The sequence below is a fragment of the Salminus brasiliensis genome, chromosome 24 (genome assembly GCF_030463535.1).
Source record: "Salminus brasiliensis chromosome 24, fSalBra1.hap2, whole genome shotgun sequence".
Lineage (NCBI taxonomy): Eukaryota > Metazoa > Chordata > Actinopteri > Characiformes > Bryconidae > Salminus > Salminus brasiliensis.
This window is the reverse complement of record NC_132901.1, coordinates 25068561-25089731: the sequence shown is the minus strand read 5'-3', so window position 1 is coordinate 25089731 and position 21171 is coordinate 25068561. Positions and strand designations below refer to the sequence as shown.

At 41.5% G+C, this 21171-nt stretch overlaps 1 protein-coding gene across 3 annotated transcripts in view; it reads left to right on the top strand.

Moving 5' to 3' along the window:
* The window catches only part of adgrb3 (adhesion G protein-coupled receptor B3), a 278549-nt gene extending 261788 nt beyond the window's left edge, over nucleotides 1–16761 (top strand). For all 3 annotated transcript variants that reach the window (XM_072670789.1, XM_072670790.1, XM_072670791.1), the window contains 7 exons: nucleotides 891–1062; nucleotides 2827–2922; nucleotides 4597–4636; nucleotides 8478–9145; nucleotides 10605–10640; nucleotides 11234–11338; nucleotides 15723–16761. In XM_072670789.1, the coding sequence (XP_072526890.1) occupies nucleotides 891–1062; nucleotides 2827–2922; nucleotides 4597–4636; nucleotides 8478–9145; nucleotides 10605–10640; nucleotides 11234–11338; nucleotides 15723–15911 (1306 nt within the window). In that variant the 3' untranslated portion in view covers nucleotides 15912–16761. The remainder of the gene's footprint in view (nucleotides 1–890; nucleotides 1063–2826; nucleotides 2923–4596; nucleotides 4637–8477; nucleotides 9146–10604; nucleotides 10641–11233; nucleotides 11339–15722) is intronic.
* The last annotated feature ends 4410 nt before the right edge of the window (nucleotides 16762–21171 follow it).

Genomic DNA, 21171 nt, shown 5'->3' with positions numbered 1-21171 from the left:
AGTCCAGGTCCAGGAGAATACCTGGAGAAAACTCTGGGTCCTAAAGAATACCACAAATCCTGGAGAATATTCCAGGCCCAAGAGAATACTCTGGGTCCAGGAGAATACCCCTGGCCCTAAAGAATTCCCTGGACCCTAGGGATTACTCCAAACCCTGGCAAATACCCTGGGTCCTGGAGAAAACTCCAGGTTCAAGAGAGTATCACTGATTTAGGAGAATACGCCAGGTCCCGAAGAATACCTCTGGTCCAGGAGAAAACCCCAAGTCCTAGAAAATACTCCAAATCTTGAGAATACCCCAAATCTTGCAGAATATTCCAGGTCTAAGAAAATACTCCAGGTCCAGGAGAATACCCCAGGTCCTGGATAATACTGCTGGACCTGAAGAATTCCCTGAACCCTAGGGATTACTCCAAATCCTGGCAAATACCCAGAGTCCTAGAGGATACTCCAGGTCCAGGAGAGTACCACTGATTCAGGGGAATTCTCTAGGTCCTAAAGAATACCACTGGTCCTGGAGAATACCCCTGGTCCTGGAGAATACCCCTGGTCCTGGAGATTGTCCCTGGCCCTGGAGAATACCCCATGTCCAGGAGAGAACCACTGTTTCACGAGAATACTCCAGGTGCTGGAGAAAACCCCTAGTCCTGGAGAAATACCCCTGGTCCTAGAGAATACCCCAGGCCCTGGAGAATACCCCTGGTCCTGAAGAATACTCCTAGTCCTGGAGATTTATTCAAAGATTCTCTAGAACCAAGGGTGGTCCAAGAGCAGGGCTGTGAACCTGTGGTATAACACTGTAAAAATGACTGCTCACATGTAACCATCCTTTCCTTTACCTCCTCTGTTCCTTTCTACGCACTTTCATTTCGACTCCACGCCACTCTCAGGGCCTCTCTGTGGAGTTCTTGCGTGGTTCTCCCGCTCCTGGCACTCACCTGGATGTCGGCTGTCCTGGCCATGACGGACAAGCGATCCATCCTGTTTCAGATCCTGTTCGCCGTCTTCGATTCGCTCCAAGGCTTCGTCATAGTCATGGTGCACTGTATCCTCCGCAGAGAGGTAGGCCCTCATCCACTCTCTGACTCTCTCCAGCTTCTCTTTACCTAGCGATTGGCCCTTCTCTTCTACGCCCTTGCCCCATTTTATCACACTTATCCCCTCTAATCCCTCTTAGCCCTCGACAGACTCCTGCTCTCTGCTGCTTGTGTTTTTACTGCCCTGCTAGTTTTACTCCGGAGTGATTTGTAATCCAGAGCCTGCAGCCGACCCCCAAAATTAATCCTCGCCAATCTTCTGACACTTCCAATATCACAAAGCATTTGTTTTGCTTTGTGCAGTGGCCCCTTTTCAGGCCCCCTCCTGGTGTAGGTGAACTCTGTAATCACTAAAAACAGAGGCCAGTGGCTTAAGTGCAGCGTCCAGTACAGGCTAGAACACATGACTCAGCACTCATATAAAGAAGGCTACACTGATTTGGCTCTGAAAGAAATCAAGCTGCTGCCACCAAGAACAACTTTGTATTTCCATTCTTTTCACTTTTAATAATAATAAATATCGGACATAATATTGATTCATGATCATTTCATGGTGAATGGACCAATAGAAATGCCTTAAAATGCCTTAGATTAACATATTTTTACATCAACTTCCATTGAAAGCTTTTTCCTGTAAAGTTGCAAGGCATTTAGAAACAGGGCTGTTAGTGAGATCAGGATGTGTGATGATCACTACCCCCTACCTAACCCCCAACTCCTCCCATCCTCCCATGGAGCACCACCATCGTTCCACAGACGAACACAGTTGCACTGCTCCTTGCCAGGCCAGGGTACTGAACTTATAACCCACAGTCATCAATAGCCCCGTGCTCCAGTGTATGCCCATCTCTGCCATTACACTTCAGCCTTTACTGTATATTTTTGCTTATATAAAAGAAAGAAGGGCACAATTCGCCTATATCTAAAAAGACGAAAGTATTGGGACACCTGCTTACTCGTTGTTTCTTCTGAAATCAGAGGTGTTAAAGGAGTTGAGCCTGCTTTTGTTAGAGTAACTGTCTCTACTGTCCAGGGAAGAAGGTGGCGTTCTACTAGATTTTGAAGGAGCATTGCTGTGAGGATTTGATTGCATTCATTGTTGATGATAATGATCAACACCTCACCTCATAATCCCCCAAAAAATATTCCCATAAAAAAAAACATTGTATGGAGCACCATCCATCATTCCAGACAACACAGCTCCTCCACTGCTCCACAGCTTAATGCTGGGGGGCTTTACACCCCTCTGGCCAATGCCTGGCGCTAGGCAGCATGGTGGCAATAGGTTCATGTTGAGTCCTATTCTATTCCATTGGCAGTGCTTCTCTTTAGGGCCTAGACAAGCTGTGTATGTGTGCATTTGCACATCTGTGTCAGCAGTGGGTGCAATGTAAAGTGTATCTGCAGCTAAATAAATATAATAATAAATATAATATATATATATAAATATAATGAATATAAATAATTAACTCCACTGTAGTTTAGTTGGGCTAGTTCTTACTGTGTGTTTACATGCATTACATAGGGTGATGTTAAGTGACAGCCACAAGACTTTCAGCTGGCACAAATACTACCTCTGAGGTACAAATGTCTGCCGTTGCTGTTGTAATTTAGAGAACACGCTGTTCTGGAAATACGATGGGCAAGAGCTCTGGAAATATGCTAATCAAAAGCAGCTCTAACTGTTTAACCACATATAAGCAGTCCATGCTGTTCTGCCCTACTTTGCTACTATCACACACAGCTCTCTGCAGATAACGGTAAATAACAAGAATTCCTCACCTTGTAGGTTCAAGATGCCTTCAGATGTCGACTGCGAAACTGTCAAGACCCCATCAGCGCTGATGCAACCGGCACCTTCCCCAATGGGCATGCTCAGATTATGGTTAGTATCACCAATCTGCTGTGAAGAATGTGTTCTTTCTGAGCAATTAATGTCAAACAAATGCCAAAGCCTGTTTATTTGCGGGTGCTACATGAGTGGGGGATGCGAGGGGGATGTTCTACTATGAATGACTGAGGTAGTTAGGAGGCGCATCTCGGATTGTACTCTGTAAAGTGTAGAAGTAATTTGGGAAAGCTTAATAATACACCCTCTATTATTAATGATCTTGCATGGATTCCTCCCAGTGCCTTGACCTCCGTTTAACATGGCCCTCCTAATGCAATTCATCACATGTAGTATTTAAGGCTGTGTGGTTGCTTTTAGTATGAGGCATTGCTAGAACAGGGTTCATCATTATGCAAACAACCCCTTGGTTAAACTGTAATTACAAGCTATGGAGTAGCTCTTCACCTAGCAAATGACATCAATTCTTCATGTATTTTCCCCCCTTAAGCCGAAGCTGTGTCCCGGCTATGCTTTGATTAGCCAGATTTATCACGTTTCTGCATAGACGCTTTTCATCCTTCACCTCTTGAACTTGCTTTGAGGTAGCTTAGATCTAGTGCTGTGTCATTGGCTCATAATTGCCACATTTCCCCATATTGTGCTTCTGTTTGATGATCATTTGATGAACCCTATTCACCATAATGAGGCGACCAGGGTGCAGAGGGCCTTCTATCCCTCAGCATTCAGTTCCTATGTGGTTTTGGCTTGGATGCAAGAGAAACCATTAATTGGCACAATTGGAACGTTGCTAGCCAATCCTGATCCTGGAGTTCAGCTCCAGCCCAGGGTGGTGGATCTTCACATGGTGGACCATTGAACACCCCTGGTATTGAAGCGTAACCTCAAAGGCCATCAATTGTGGTCCTGATGGGCTTATGGTGTCCAGCTTAGTTGGTAATTTCCTTGCACTAGCACTCCTACTAAACCTGATAATTGGGTGCAGTGAGTGCAACCAGGTGCATTGGAGGAGGGCAGCCACCGAACCATGCTGGATTCCAGCCCCCTAGGACCCCTATTCACTTTATAAAGGACTCATTTCCCCATATTGTGCTTCTTTTTGGGTTCATTTGATGAACCCTATTCACCATAATGAGGCGACCAGGGTGCAGAGGGCCTTCTATCCCTCATCATTCAGTTCCTATGTGATTTTTGGCTTAGATGCAGGAGAAGCCATTAATTGGCACAATTGGAACATTGCTGGCCAATCCTGGTCCTGGAGATCTACCACCCTACAGAGTTCAGCTCCAGCCCTAATCCAACATACTTGAAGAGCCAGGTGTGCTGGATTGGATCTCAGGGCTCTTCAGGGTGGTGGATCTTCACATGGTGGACCATTGAACACCCCTGGTATAGCAGCGTAACCTCAAAGGCCATCAATTCTGGTCTTGATGGGCTTATGGTGTCCAGTTTAGTTGGTGACTATCTTGCACTAGCACTCAAAGGAAACCTGATGATTGAGTGCAGTGAGTGCAACCAGGTGTGTTGGAGGAGGGCAGCCACCGAACCATGCTGGATTCCACACCTCTAGAACATATGGAAAGATCTCTTGGTCGCTTGGCACATGAGTTTCCCATGTTTCTATTCTTCTTATTGATAATGTTAAGAACTTGTACATCTGCAGATTGCTCTATTTTCATCCCACTACCTCTACTCTCTCTCTTCCTACAGACGGACTTTGAAAAAGATGTGGACATCGCTTGTCGATCAGGTAGGGACAGATGGTTGGCTATTAATGAGATTCTAATTACATTGTCTCTCCTGGGCAAAAACAGACTGGAGCCATGAAAAATAAACCCCCGAGTGAAAGGAAAAAAAAAAGTTTTAAAGTGGGCCAGTTTTGGAGGGAGTGTGCTGTCAAAAGCTGGTACCATGGTGCCATGATTAGTCATAATTATTTAGTGTATTTATTCTCCATTCTCTTTGATCTCCTGCAAACCTGGTTGCCATATGAAAAAGCAGGAGGCAGGGGGAGGATAAATTGTATTCCTGCAGAACCTTGTCGATGCACACCCCTAATTGTCTCCCCGAAGAGCAATCACTGGAGCTCATTTAATCGAAATCAGAATTTCAAGGTCTAGACAGATGTATAAAACATTTGTGATCTTCGGTTTGGTTTACACAGATTCAGTCTAGACATTGTTTCGCATCCTTGACATTTAAAGAAACTTTCAATCATCTGTATATCTGTTGTGTTTTTTCCAAAGACTACATCCCCCAAGTGATGTTTACATTCATTAGCAGTAATCATGAAGGAAGCACAGACTGTATGGAGCTCCTGATCAAATCGGCCCAAAGAAAACAGCAGCACTCGGGCCCTGAGAAATGAGAAAATTAGATTAGTCCCCGTGTGGAGGTCACTCCTTTGACAACAATAGAGCGGTAATGAAGTGTAATCTGCCTGTATGTAGCCATAGCCACAGCCATCATAAGCCTAAGGCTTTGTGTGGCAGAATGTAGCGAAAATGGGGGTTTGATTAAAGGATTTCTTAAACTACTACTGAGGGTTCAGGCTGTAAACTCACATGTTCATCAGACTCAGGGTATATAATCAACTAAATACCCTTCAATCACCCAAGAACTCTACAGAGGTCTACAGAGAAGACAGTGGCCATAGGAGCTGATTATTAAAAGGCTTAAAACACTGGGTGGCTATACAGCTTGTCTAGTCCCTAGTACTGCCAATAGAATAGGACTCTCTGGAGCAGATCAACATCATGAACCTATTGGCACCATGCTGCCTAATGCCAAGCGTGAGCTAGAGGATAAGGTATAAAGCCCCCCAGCATGTGAGCTGTGGAGCAGTGGAAGAACTGTGGAACTTCTCTGGAATGATGGATGGTGTCCCATCCGAAACTTCTGGGATATAGGAGTTGGGGATGATGAGGTGGGGTTGGTGATGATCATCATCCAACATCCTGACCCTACTAAGGATGAGGTCTTGTCACTGAATGCAATCAAATAGTCACAGCAGTGTTCCAAAACCAAATCTAGCAGAAAACTTTCTTCCCTGGACAGAAGAGACAGTTTCTCCAACAAATGCAGCATCTAGTGAGCAGGTGTCCCAATACTTTTGTCTAAACTCTGAGAACTTGAGCTGGAGGTCAGGTGGCTTTGCCAGGCCAGATCCTTCTGTGATAAGTGGAGGAAGGACTGAGAGAAAGAGAGATGTGGCAGAGTTAGAGGGATGTGACGGGGTGGTGGGGAGGTGTGGAAAGTTTGTCATGAACATGGAAGATAGAGATGGAGATTTTTATAGGTTGTTAGACTGGGAGAAGGAGGAGCTTCAGACTAGTCTAGACAGTTATTTTATAACTCTACTTCAATTTAAGTTGTAGCTTTTGCAGAGTGTGTTACTTTAGCTTTTAGGCTGACTTCAATATCTCTAAATACGTATTGTCACTGTCGCACACAAACCTTGAGATCTGCAAAATCTCAGCTTTACAGAAGAAGAAAAAAAACTTCTTAACTTTCAATTAAAGTCAATGTAACATGACGTCAATCCAAGTCCAACTCCAAGATTCACAATATGTCAAAAAGTGAAAAACGGCAAAAATGGACATACAAGGTCATTCTGCTGTTCTGAAGCTTTCCTCTCCATCCTCTCCAGCCTGGCATGACTTGACTCCATCTGATGCGCGCTCAGGTCAGCTCGCCGCAACTCTAAAGAAAAGCCTTTGGGCTGTGATCTTGCTAGCAGGCAAGTGTAAGCAGACAGGGTTTCTCCATCCACTCGTTCGCTTCGAGTGGTGCAGGCGTTCGGATTGCAACGAACCAGCGGGGGAGTTTTACCTAGCGCCATTGCCCTTGCGTTCTCCTTGCCCGCCGTTTGTGAACAGCAGCCTTAATTCCCTGTGGATTTGGGGAAAGCGAAGATTAAAATGCCCCTGAAACGCCTCCACAGCGCTCAGCCACAGAGTACAGCCTGTTCTCCCGAAACAGAGGGTAGTTCTGACACGCCGGCTAGAAGCTCTCTGCTTATGTGTCTGGGGCTCTCCAAGGTGAGTGGAGCCCTTCGCTCTAAATCAGGACACGGCTCCTTCCCCGCCAGGTGCTGCGAGCCGGTTTGGGTAGCTTTGGGAAGCGAGTGTTTATTATCCTTGTTTATTTATTTATTTATTTATTTATTATTTCTCTAAATCTGCCTTCTGTCTTCTGCTGTCTGGAGAACAGCCTGTACCACACTCCTACGAATAAGGGTGCTTTATTATGAGGAACATCTCGGGTTTGTAAAAGAGATCAATTACAAATATGGTTCTTAGTGGAGCCAGAAATGCTTCTTCTGTGGCATCGCTCCAAGAACCCCTTGTAGGACCTATATTTTTTAAGAGTCTACCAGTACAAGACTACAGGACCAGGTAGTGCTAATGCAGCTGATAATGAAGGGAAGCTTGCTTGTGGTTTTGGGCAGAGCTTTCCTCAGTGTGTTCTGTTTGAGATACTCTATTAAACTTCCAGTGAAAAATGATGGCATCTCACAGTTCATGGCATCCTATGGACACATTTTTAGCTTTTAAGACCATTAAAATTAAAAGCCATTAAATAATTATTGTAATTTAAATAGTTTAAATATTTAATATAATATATATCAATGTAAAAAAATATATAAAATAATATATATATATATTATAATTCAATATTTTTTCTTTTTTATAGAAAAAAAACTATATAAACTCTGATATTCTTAAATTGTTATGTTTTGTTGTTGGACTCTTAAATAAATATTTAAATTAAAGTGAACAGTATAATATATTACTACAATTTTATAAAACTCAATAATATTATACAATATTACCAAAGATCAGCCTGAAAATGTAATATATTACTAAAATGTAATAAAACAATAATATTTATGCACCTAATTTAGTCAAAATGCAAAATGCAAACCCATATAATGTAATACATTCCCAGTTATATAATTAAGTGCTGCAAATGAGCAGCCTGAAAGTATAATGTAAACTAAAAATTAAAAAAACAATAATATTATAAAATATTACAAATGATCAACCTGAAAATGTCCGTAATTCTCAATCATGTAATAATTTATATCTTTATAGGTATGTCATTATCCAGCAAGTGTTATTACATTTTTGACCAAGTTAAGTGCACAGTTTAATTACATTTCTGGGTATTTTTACATTAGATGTTTGCAGGCTTAAATCCCAGGACTGACTGGGTACTCCTGGCCTCAAGCAGTACTGCTCTGCTGTGGTTACTGTGAGGTCCTAGACCTTGCAGGGTTGGGCAGATCAATGAAACTTTGGGATAGGATTTCCCACAAAGAGCCTCGAGTCACATGAGACATGAGTTATATATTCAACTGCTATTCCACTTACTTCAGTAGTTATTATCAGGTTTAATAGCGGGGGGATACACCCAGGCTTCAAGGGGTGAGGTTGGGAGTCTGGATCATGTATGTGCACATCCAGAATCTGCATTTTCAACAGTTCCACAGCTTCTGAATGAGCCAGGAGAGAGAATGACTAGTGAAAGTTACATTTGTGTTTGCTCACGTCTCAACAAGACTAACCCCAAGATTTGTCCACTCGTAGCTCTCCACAAAGACATGGGCTCGTGCCGTGCCGCCACCATCACCGGCACGCTATCCCGCATCTCCCTCAACGACGAAGAGGACGAGAAGGGTCCGGAAGGCCTTAACTACTCCACGCTGCCGGGCAACATCATCTCCAAGGTGATCATCCAGCAGCCCTCGGGTCTGCACATGCCCATGGAGCTGGGCGAGCAGTGCCTGGGCGACGCCACCAGCGACATGCGCCGCACCGTCTACCTGTGCACGGAGGACACCATGCGGCAGAGCGAGCAGGAGCTGAGCGGCCACTCGCAGCAAGGCCCCATGGAGACGGACTACATAGTCATGCCTCGCGCCTCGGCCGCCGCCGCCGTGGGACAAGGGCCCGGCGGTGGCAGTGTGCCCACTCTGCTGAAGGAGGACAGCAAGATGAACATCACCATGGACACCCTGTCCCACGACAGGCTGATGCACTACAAGGTCAGCCCCGAGTTCAACATCAGCCCGTCGGGGATGGAGCACATGGGCATGGGCTTGGAGCAGCAGTACCCAGGCGCAGCTCCCGAACACATGCAGAACCTGCCGTTCGAGCCCCGCACGGCCGTCAAGAACTTCCTGGCCGAGATGGAGGAGAGTGGGGGGCTGTCCCGCAGCGAGACCGGCTCCACTACCTCCATGAGCTCTTTAGAGGTGAGTTCTTTTTGGACAAGTCTTGGATGCGAACAGGGAGCTAGGACATATAGGAACGTCCTGTTACTGACAAATCCAGAGCAGAGCTGCCCAGGAGTGGAGTTTACCTCATGTCAGTCAGCTAGGACCCCACTTGAATAGATATACGCTGATCAGCCATAACATTAGGACCAGATGAAGTGAAAAACAGTGATTATCTGCATCTGCAGTGGCATCTGTCAATAGGTGGCTATATTAGGGAGCAGGAGAACCTTCTGTTCTTGAAGACAAATGGTCAAGCGTACAAATCTGAGCCACAAGAACCAAACTGTGATGGCTAGACGACTGGGTCAGAACGACTGGGTGTTCCTGGAATGCCGTGGACCAGCAACACACTGGGTCTTGGGCATCTAAGGCTCGTTGATGTGATCCATGGAGACCCCAACTCACAGGATATGCTGATATACCACAGGATGCCTTCAGAGGTCTTGTGGACTCATGCCGTGCCGGAGATGGTGCCGGCACGGAATGAATCCACAAGACCTCTGAAGGCATCCTGTGGTAGCTACCCCGCATCTCCCTCAAGGTCCAGAAGGCCTTAACTACTCCAACATCATCTCCAAGGTGATCATCCAGCAGCCCTCGGGTCTGCACATGCCCGTGGATCTGCTAACGTCTTGGTGCCAGATACCACAGGATGCCTTCAGAGGTCTTGTGGAGCCCATGGAGCCCATGCCTTAGGTCAGATCTGCTGTGGCGGCACAGGGAGGACCTACTTAGTATTAGGCAGGTGATGCTAATGTTATGGCTGATCAGTGTATGGACAAAGGTATTATAAAATATGAATCTATGATCTACGCATATCTTTTCCAACAATGGTTCTTTATGCAACCAAAGTTGCTCTTCTATGGCAGCACTTAAAGAACCCTTTGAAGAACCTTTGTTTTTAAGAGTGTAGGTGTGCCAGTAAATAATACAGGCTGTTAATAAGGTCAGTAAACCTACAAATGTAAGGTTGGCAACCCTGAGAATTACACAAGAATTAATGACACATAAATAAACTCACGCAAAAAACTCATATCTCCAGAAGGGCAAGTTTCTTAAGTTGATGAGACTCAATGGAAGTGCCAACAGCAGCCGGAGTCTGAGAGAGCACAATTGCCTGTGCTCTCGGGCTCTGGACGGGTAGATGGCGCTCTCTTTCTCATCTCATCACTCTTAAAGTGATGGTGGCCGGCACAGGCATCTGTTGGCTGGTTTGGTGAAGCTGGTGGAGGCCCAGCATTTTAGAGCATTTCTAATGGTCCATTCATTATGAAATTTTGACGCAATACAAAGAACAGCAGCCAGATTTACATTATGTCAAAAAATGGAGAAAAAAATGGAGATAAAGGGTTTTTTTGCGTGACTTTGACAATGACTCAGCAGTTTCTCAGCTTGCTTTGCGGTCTAAGCCGTGCTTCTGTCTTTGCTTACACAGAGGAGAAAGTCCCGGTACCAGGACCTTGACTTTGAGGTATGTAAAAGCTCTCCACTGGTGAAGTGCATGCCTAAGGCTTTTGTTACATCAACGAGAGGACCCATTTGTTGCTTTTGTGTTTTACCCTTTAATTTACAACTACTTTGTGTAGCACTTAAGCTTATTGGAGCAGCATGGTCCTGACACAGCTGCGATTTATGGAAGCGCTCTGCAGTTAGGGTAAAAGCAGTGCTGTCAGCTGCCACACAGAGTAGCAACTCCCATTGCCATTTTATCCCTTTTACATTCACAGATCTCAAGCTGAAAATCAAAAAACTTGGTTTTATTGTGCCTTAAAGTCACCTAGAACATCCGGTTTCGGCCTGTACTGCCAAGTCAAGTCCTTTTGGTTCCTACAGTTTCTGCTGCCATTTATCCTAACCTTGTCACAGCACTTAGCCCCAGAATTTGGAGGGTTGCGTCTATTTTAAGGCATTGGAAAGCCACATTATAGCTAAGAGTCCTTTCATTCAGTGAAAAGTGCTTTTTTGAAAAGTGGGCAGAGGAGGCAGTTTTTTCCTGATGCAACACCATGGTTATCAGCTTGATTGAACTTCAACCCCCTCCCCCCCACTCCCTTGCCATTGCAGAAAGTCATGCACACCAGGAAAAGACACATGGAGCTGTTCCAGGAACTGAATCAGAAATTTCAAACCCTGGACCGATTTCGAGACATACCAAATATGGGCAGCATGGTGAGTAAGAGTGATTGGAGTTGGGCGGAGGGATGGCGGCGGGTGGCGGGGGGAGTTTGAGGGAGGCGGGCCGTGCCGGCCAATTACGGAGGACGATTGAGGTTGGTGGAAATGCCACAAGGGCCATATTTAGACATCCGCTTTCGCAGTGCAGCGCTCTTTGGCGTCAGGAAGTGAGTGACTGAAGGAATTAATAGATGCCAAGCCAGTGCATTCATGTGGAAAAATAGCCCGTGTCCGGCACGCCTGCCAAACTCTGAGGGGGAGGGGATGAGTAGAAGCAAAGGAAGAGGGAGAAAATGCAGAAGAGAAACAGTGCTGTCCCAGCGATCACCGTTCATGCTCATCCACTAGGCCATGAGCCTCTAACATGCTCTAACATGCTTCTTATTTCTTTCTCCATTGGCTAATCACCGCTTGGCCGATGCACGATGAAAGATCTCTTGATTTGCTCACATTGAGTTATTCCATGGGTCCGATGTCCTCTCTTTGTGCACCACACAGCCCCAATTAGTGCTAATTGCACAGCCTGTCTGATTGTTGAAGTGGGGATGATCCAGTCCAGCTATGATTGTAGGCAGTTTTCAGCTGGTTGTGAGGGAATCTATTAAACGTGTCATTTGGAGCCAATTTTCTGATGGCACAACTCTAAGGCAGGACATGAATCTTTATCAGGTAATATTCCCCAACATTAACCAGACTATACGTCCTCTTTTTCACGGACATGTCCTCGTTTTGGGACCTAAAAAAATCAGGGTTTCTAAATTTCAAAATCCCAAGTTTCTATTGGCCACAAAATAATTGTTTGAGATCTCGAAATCTTGTGTCCTCAATATGTTATCTTGTGGCCTCGATATATTGTCTTTCGGCTTCAATATATTTCTTAGTAGGCTCAATATTTTATCTAGTGGCCTCAATATTTTATCTTGCGTCCCCAGTATATTATCTTGTGGCCTCAATATATTGTTTTGCGGCCTCAATGTTATATCCTGTGGCCTCAATATATTATCTTCTGGCCTTATTATATTATCTTCTGGCCTCATTATATTATCTTGTGGCCTCAATATATTATCTTCTGGCCTTATTATATTATCTTCTGGCCTCAATATGTTATCCTGTGGCCTCAACATATTATCCTGTGGCCTTAATATATTATATTGTGGCTTCAACATATTTTCTTGAGGCCTCAATATATTATCATGTGGCCTCAATATATTATCTTGTGGCCCCAGTATATTATCTTGTGGCCTCATTATATTATCTTCTGGCCTTATTATATTATATTCTGGCCTCAATATATTATCTTGTGGCCTCAACATATTATCCTGTGGCCTCAGAATGTTATTTTGTGGCCTCATTATATTATCGTCTGGCCTCATTATATTATCGTCTGGCCTCAATATATTATATTCTGGCCTCAATATATTATATTTTGGCCTCAATATATTATCTTGTGGCCCCAGTATATTATCTTGTGGCCTCAGAATGTTATTTTGTGGCCTCATTATATGATCATCTGGCCTCATTATATTATCGTCTGGCCTCAATATATTATATTCTGGCCTCAATATATTATCTTGTGGCCTCAATATATTATCTTGTGGCCTCATTATATTATCTTCTGGCCTCATGATTTTATTTTGTGTCCTTAATATATAATCTTGTGGCCTCAACATATTTTCCTGTAGCCTTAATAAATTATATTGTGGCTTCAATATATTATCTTGTGGCCTCAACATATTATCCTGTGCCCTCAATATATAACCGTGTGGCCTCAAAATATTTTCCTTTTGCATCAATATATTATCTTGTGACCTTAATATATTATCCTGTGGCCTAAATATATAATACTGTGGCTTCAATATATTATTTTGTGGCCTCAGTATTTTATCCTGTAGCATCAAAATAGTATCTTGTGACCTCAGTATATTATTTTGTTGTGTAAAAGGTGGTTAAAGTAAAACTACTTTATTAAGGGTTTATTTGTTAGTTTTGATAAATGAGTAAATATTTATGTATTAGTGTTCATTATCTTTTTTTAGTTATATTGTATAATTTCCCTAAAACTGTCATTTTACAGCAGAATTAATGCATCACCTTTAAAGTACTTTCATGTACCCACAGGTTTAGTCCATTATTGGTCCATTCATCATGAAATATCCCCTCGGTGTAAAGGACAGTTGCCTCTCAATAAGTCAAACCAAGCTTTAATCAGACATCCAGCTATATAAAGCATAGCGAACATGACACACACACACACACACACACACACACACACACACACATACACATGAAACTGTGTGTGACTTTACCTAGTCAGTGACAGTGTGACCCTTAAGCAGCGTGTAATCCCTTTTCACTCACATTTCAATCAGCCCTCCAGCACAATGTCATTTGCCGCTTGTTGCTTAGTAACCAGCGGAAGGACATTTATATTGAAAACAATAAGCGTGTCTCTTCATGCTAGTCCTCAGTGACTTGACTGCGGAATAGGCTGAGGAATAATTTGACCACCAGACTGGTGCCAAAGCAATTGCAACAAAATTAGCAACCATGGGGAAATGCTGATGGTGGGTGGTCTCTGCTTCCTTTGAAGGGGTGCACCAATATAGAGACATCTGGGCTGATATCTGACTGTTTTAATATAGCTACATGTTTAGAAACTGTCCAGATTGAGACTACCTGGATTACCTGGGTTAGGATTTCCTGGATTATGTTAAATTCTGCAGGGCTACAAATACAGCATCAGAATGAATGGTGTTTAGGCACCACTTAAACATTCTGCTCCTCTGGAGTTCAGTAAAGACATCATCAGATATCAGTCCCAAAAATCCCAGTGAGTGACTAACTGGTCACTGAGAAATCAGTGCTTTCACTCGATGGGTAACTAGAGCTATTACTGTTATTTAACTAAAGTAACCCAATAAAAACTATATACTGATTAAAATAACATAATTCATAAAATAAAATAAAACAATATACTGTTATAGAAGTAATATATGTTTTTTTTGTTTTTTTTACATTTTATTAACAGGATATAGTTTTATTTTATTAAGTATTTTATTATATATATATTTTAGACACTTGTTTAACAGTATCGTTTTATGTTATTAATTATATATATATATATATATTACATTTGTTTAACAGGATATAGTTTTATTTTATTAAGTATTTTATTATATATATTTTATTACACTTGTTTAACAGTATATAGTTTTATGTTATTTTATTATATACATATATATATATATATTTTACACTTGTTTAACAGTATATAGTTTTATTTTATTAATTATTTTATTATATATATATTAGTTTTTTTTACACTTGTTTAACAGTATATATTTGTATTTGTACTAATTGTATTATTATTTTAATCAGTATATAGTATATTTTATTGGGTTAATGAGTATAGTTAATTTTAACATAATATAAACTAATAATAGTTAATAAAAGTTAATAAAATATTAAAATTAACCAACTGATTAGCATTTAGGTTAAATTTAGGTCTGATTGCCATTTAGGTTAACCAAATTAAATGAGTAAATAACAAACTCTCTGCAAGACACAAACAACCTCAAAAGACCTCAAATGCCACATTTTCTGCACAACTTATTTTCATAGTCAATACTTATTTTCACATTAACACAGCATACCTAATGTGCCATTACTTTTGCACATGCCACATTTAATGGTTTAATTCAAAATGGAACCAGTAAACAGTCACTGTTATTATGTGTGTAGAGTGCACAGATGAGAAGTAACCTTTGGAATAGAATGATGCTGATGTGAACTTTTTCACAATAGTCCAGTTTTTGAGATGCACTACTAGCATTGCTGTCACACAAAACCTTGTATGTTCATTTTTGCAGTTTTTCACGTTTGGACAATGTGAATCTGGCAGTTGTTTTTTTACATTGGATCAAAATTTTATGATGAACGGACCAATAGAAATGCTTCAACATGATTCTGGAAAGAAAGTTCCTGTAAAGTGAAAGATTTATATATGGATATAATATATAATATAATATATATATACTGTCCCAGTATCTCCATCTTGAATTTCTCATAAAATACCTTCTGGTGGAGAGCCTGGTCGTAATATAATATACATAATATAATATAATATTATGTATTTTGTTTTTTAATTATAATTATAAGTTTGGCTTGTTTTAAGAACAGCACTTACTTAATTAACCAGCAAATTAATTAGTCTTGCTTATTATTTCCGGATGTGCTCAAACAACCTGAGACATTTAAATACACCATTCGTCTCCAAAAACTAATGGAGATCTGGGGCCTGGTGGACACAGCTTTGAAAATGTGAAAATGTGAAGAAGGCTTTCTGACACAGCCATGTTCTCGTCCTCTTTTCCTCCAGGACAAGGCAATGCCCAACAAAAACCCGTGGGAGAGCTACAACCCGGCCTGTGAGTACCAGAACTACGCCACAATGAATGTACTGGAGTCAGTCACTAAGGACTCTCTGGAGATGACTCCTGCTGAGTGGGAAAAGTGTGTCAACCTCCCGTTAGACGTCCAGGAAGGAGACTTCCAGACGGAGGTCTAAATCAGCGCAGCGGAGGGAGGCGTGTTAACCCGGGATGCAACCAGAGGAGGACGTATTTTGCACTGAACAAAAAAAAAAGCGGAAAACTTTTCATGCAGCCTTGGCGAGACATATCCGGATCCTAGGAGTATGGCAGGGACGTTATGTGCCAATAAGATTAAGAAAAAACAAAACAAAAACAAAAAATGAGACAAAAAAAAAAAATCTAAATGAAAAACCAGGACTGAAGGAGGGAAAAATGACTAAAAAAGACAAAAAACATCAGTGTTTCTTTTTCTTTTTTCTTTTTTTTTTTCTTTTTTTTTTGTATTCTCACTAGTGTACTTAGTGGGGCCAGCCAGGTGTACAATATAACCATCATGTGTTTCAAACCGTATCCGTTGGAGAGAAATTGGGTCTACAAAGGTATATCTATCAAGATGACACCTCAAAAGTAGAAAAACAAAAGCGTCGACCCACAGGCTTCGTTGGGCTCAGTTTTTTTAGTTCAGTGGTGACTGAGTCCAGGAGCACAATGTACATACTTATGCAGGTTTTTAAAAAGTTTATAACAAGTCAGTTTGGCCATTACTACACTTTTTACTTTATAATATGATACAAAAAAAATATATTGAGAGAGGCAAAGAGGATTTTTTCTGTCATTTAAAAAATGAATGTTTGTCAAGCTACATTCTTCATTGCTTTAAATGCAATAAAGGTAATACTCACTTTTATATGAATAATATATTTCACAACTTTAATACTGCAGAATCTGCTTGAAGGCACTCGGCAAGCTCTCTCATCTGCAGCCCTGTATAAAATATTTAAAAATCAACAATGTTGTATGGTGTAAATAAAACTTTTGTCTACATATGTTTTACTTGTGCCAAGTTTATTTTACTGAGAAAAGATCGAAAATGCCAACCCTGATGAAAGAGTTATAGCCAGAAATGTTAACATTTGAAAACGGAATGTAAATAAAAGAGGAAATATGTTCGTACTGCTTCAGAGGACGTGTCAACTCTATCCTGTGCTGCATTTGTTTCGAGGATGTATAGGATGCTCTGTTCTGTAGGAATGCTTGCGTATGACTGTTTTCGGGGCTGCTCGTGGGGCGTCGCATGCAACCAGACACCAACATCACTGTGGAAAACCATGTTGGTCATGATCCTACTTAAAACAAGCCATTACAGCTTATCACCATACTAGTGCAATCCCAAAAAATTAATATTCAGAAAAAAACTTTTGACTAAAAAAAACTTTTTTTTTTATTTCACTTAAAAGGTTGTTATATAACTGTCCTATTCTATATTAGTTACATTTCAACGGACATATTTTAAGGCTTTTCTTGTTTTTATGTTGATTGTGTTTGATTCTTTCATTTATTTATTCAAATTAAATATAATAATAATATAAAAAAAACAATAGAAAAAATATGACAATTTAACTTTTTGAATGAAATTATGATAGAAAAAGCACTTTTTTTTTACAATGATTATTGGAGATGCACTAGTAGCATCGCTGTCACACAAAAACCTTGTATCTTCATTTCTGTCATTTTCACTTTTCTCTACAATTTGAATCTGGCAATAGAAATGCTCCAAAATGTCTTGGGAATGAAATCAATTTACATTGACTTCCATTGAAAGTCAAAAAGGTTTTTCTTCTGTAAAGTGAACTTTTGGAGATACAAGGTTTTTGTGTGACACTGACGATATAACATTCAACACACACAATAATTCATTTTTCTTCATATTTAGTCACTTGAATTGAAAAGTAGTAATTTTGCATTGTTTTAATCATCTAAAACCACTGCTTACTTTGGAAGTTATCTTTTATTGTTGTGATTGTGAAAAGCCAGCACCATTTTTTTTACAGAAATTGTCGTAATTCACTAAATCTGATTTTATATTATTTATTTTTAATGCATTTTCCATTTTTCAACACTGATTTTTCAGATTCAGTTTAGATTTAAAAGCTTAAAAGAACAAAAGAATGCATTTATTAGGTATTAAGTTGTTGTTTATGTATAAATAGTAAATATAGAACTTCAATGTAAAATATTTTATTCCAAACTGCAAAAACAATAGAGATACAAGGTTTGTGGGACAGCAATGATATAAATCCTACATATTTGACATATCTGCACTATATCTGATAATTAACTACATATTTGTATGCTACATAAATGAACACATATGTATTTACCAACCAGTCAAAAACATATGATCCATATATTACACATATTATACATTTTATACATATGGGTCCAATGAATGACACTTACATATACAATATATATGCACTCATATTTTGACACATATGCCCAATCCTTTATGATGTACACTGATCAGTTTAAAACATTAACATTAAAACCACCTCCCAAATATTGAGTAGGTCCCCCTTGTGCCCCTACAACACATCTGACCATTTGAGGCATGGACTCCACAAGACCTCTAAAGGTGTTCTGTGGTATCTGGCACCAAGACTTATGTCAGCAGCAGATCCTGTAAATTGTGAGGTGGGCCCTCCATAGATGCTCATGACCCTGTCCTGGTTCACTGGCTGTCCTTTCTTGGTGCACGTTTGGCAGGTCCTGACCACAGCATATTAGAAAACCCCCAGAAGACTCGCCTAATGTTTTGGAGATGTTCTGACCAAGGTCAAAGTGTCTCAACAACACCTCCATCACCTTCAAGAACTGACCGATCACTTACTGCCTTATATATCCACCCCTTAACAGATGCCACTGTAGATGAAGAAAGTCAGTGTCAGTGGTACTAATGTTATGGCTGATGAGCAATATTATTGGTATTAATTTGAATATTAACAAATGTCATTTTCTCAGGTGCCTAAAACCAGTGCAGTAGCCTATTTGCTCATGCACTACCAGGACCTGGATGCATATGATCTGCAGTTAGAAGACTTATATGATTGGACTTTCTCCACTTATGCCAAACCTCACTGCCAGGAGCAGCTCAACGCTGGCACACAGCAGCTGTGCCAAGAACAATATAAGAGGAAGTGATATATGAGGCTGGAGATGAAAATAGCAATATGGGCCTAAAAATAGATGAGAAGTAGCGCAGTCAGCTACAGTGGGATAAGATGCATGTGGCCTACCTATGTCCTGCCACAGTGCAGCGCTGTCTCAGGGGAGGAAGGGAGGGTGTTTAAGAGACAGCACAGAGGCTTTCTGGATTCATACTTTTACATATCTCTGGATGGAGATACTGGGACAGATGAAAAGAAGGGAGCTGCTGAATGGCTCCTGATGACCCTGGGTAAAGCCTACACTAATTTAGCTGAGGTGAGCGATATCCTGGGATATCCTTAACCCATGGAAACCTCTCTGGTTTGTAAAATATATTAGGAGCCCATAAAGGTCAAGTTGGTGTGGTTTATCCTGGTATGGTTAAATAGTGAGAGTTCAGTACATGAAAGAGACAAGCCTTGAACTTCAAACCCTCAATCGCTGATGTTCCCCCTTCAAAAGAACATCCAGCAGAACCAAAACAGAGCTGTAAAACAGGCCGATTCCAAAACCCCAAAACTGTGACATCACAGTCTTGGCTCATTATTATTACATAATTCCCCCCACCCACTAATTAGCTCTACTCAACGCTAGGGAAACGGTAAAACACAACAGCAATTTCAAGAGAATATGATGTTGTTGATACTGGAGAGCAGCTCATCACCTCCATACTCTACTAGCTATGGGAATATGGGTTGCTACGGGAACCAGGCTTCATGACCTCGATTTTTCCAGTGCCAGTGTCCGCACGGGACGGGGAGCTTAAACTCGGCTCGTGACGAAGCGAAAGCTGGGGTCTGCAAATGTAGATCAACGCTAGGCTAAAAGCTAACATTAGCCGATGCTAGCTCTTCTCGGCCTCCCTCAGCTGAAGCAAACTGGAGCTAAACTCACATCCGAAGGGGAAGCACTGGATATTGTTTTACTGGTGAGACTCGAGAAGGACAATCCAAGGGAAAGCGAGTGGGGGCAAGGCTAAAAGCTAGCTGGCTACAATCTCTTCAGCTTGTTAACAGCACATCGCCCTGAGAGGACACAGCCAGAGGACAGCAGCTGTCCGGTAAGACTGGAATAATTAGTGTTTTTATTACAGTGTTAAAAATATGCTGTAATATGTGGGTTCTGTGAGCAGACGCCGGTGCGGTAAACCAGCCAAGCAGATCAGTGCTTATTGTATAAAATAACAGGGTGGTAAAAAAAAAAAAAAAAAAGCTTGTAAAACTGCATCTGAGCATTTTCACCACCAGTTACATACTTAATATTTACACATAAAACAACAACTTAAACCCTCAATATGTCTTTAATTTAGCTTTTCATTGAAGTTCCACTTCATATTTACCACTAATTTTACCTGTTATCCCACAGCAAGCACACCCTGGTGGTCTTTACTGTACTCTACTGCGCTCCGAGGATCAGTCTGAGATTATTTTCAGCAGTTGCAGATGAACAGTCCTGCATTCACTTCCAGTGTCACTGCTCGTCATGCTCAGCCTAAGACTCAAAAGAGCTGATTAAGGTAAGTGCCCTCCAGTGAAGGGTGTCCCATTAACATCACCCGACTCTGTTTGTCTGGAAAGAGAAAGACGTTTCAGCAGAGAACCCAGCTTGAATTTTGAGAAGCCCTTCAGACAGAGACATGAACTCTTGAACTTCTTCAGAAGTGGGATGCGCACCTTAAGTCGTCTAGAGCAAAGAATTTTGTTGTCAATATTGTGGTTTGGGTGAGGATGAGGGTAGGACGAGGGTAGGCCAGGAGCATCTAGGAATAGAAACGTCGTTATTTGACAGCTTGCTCACGCTTGCAGGGCTTTGGGAGTTGTTGTCTGAAGATGAGGTGCGTTTGTGTGGTTTTTTTGTAGACGGTGGTTTATTAGCCGGCTTCTGCTGGTGCTCTTTTGGTGGATTTCATGGGGCTGAACACAAAAGAACAGTAGCGGTGTGCGGAGAGTAGCAGGTTATTGAACACAGCATAGCATATGTCAAGATAGAGTTTCACTGAGCTGTACAGTGTAATTCAGCACAGTTCAGTCAGCAGGAGATTAGTTCTATCCCTACTGTACAGCCTAAAGTTGAGGTTTAGGCCCAAACATCTGGGGCTTCTTCTAGCGAAGTCTCGGTCAGGACCAATCCAGGATATTTTGATGCAGGTATTGGATATATCCATCCCCAAGCACGGTGTTCAGAGCGCCATCTGGTGTCCTCAAGTCACCGTTAATGGACATTAACCCCAGCCGGCTGCAGCAGCAG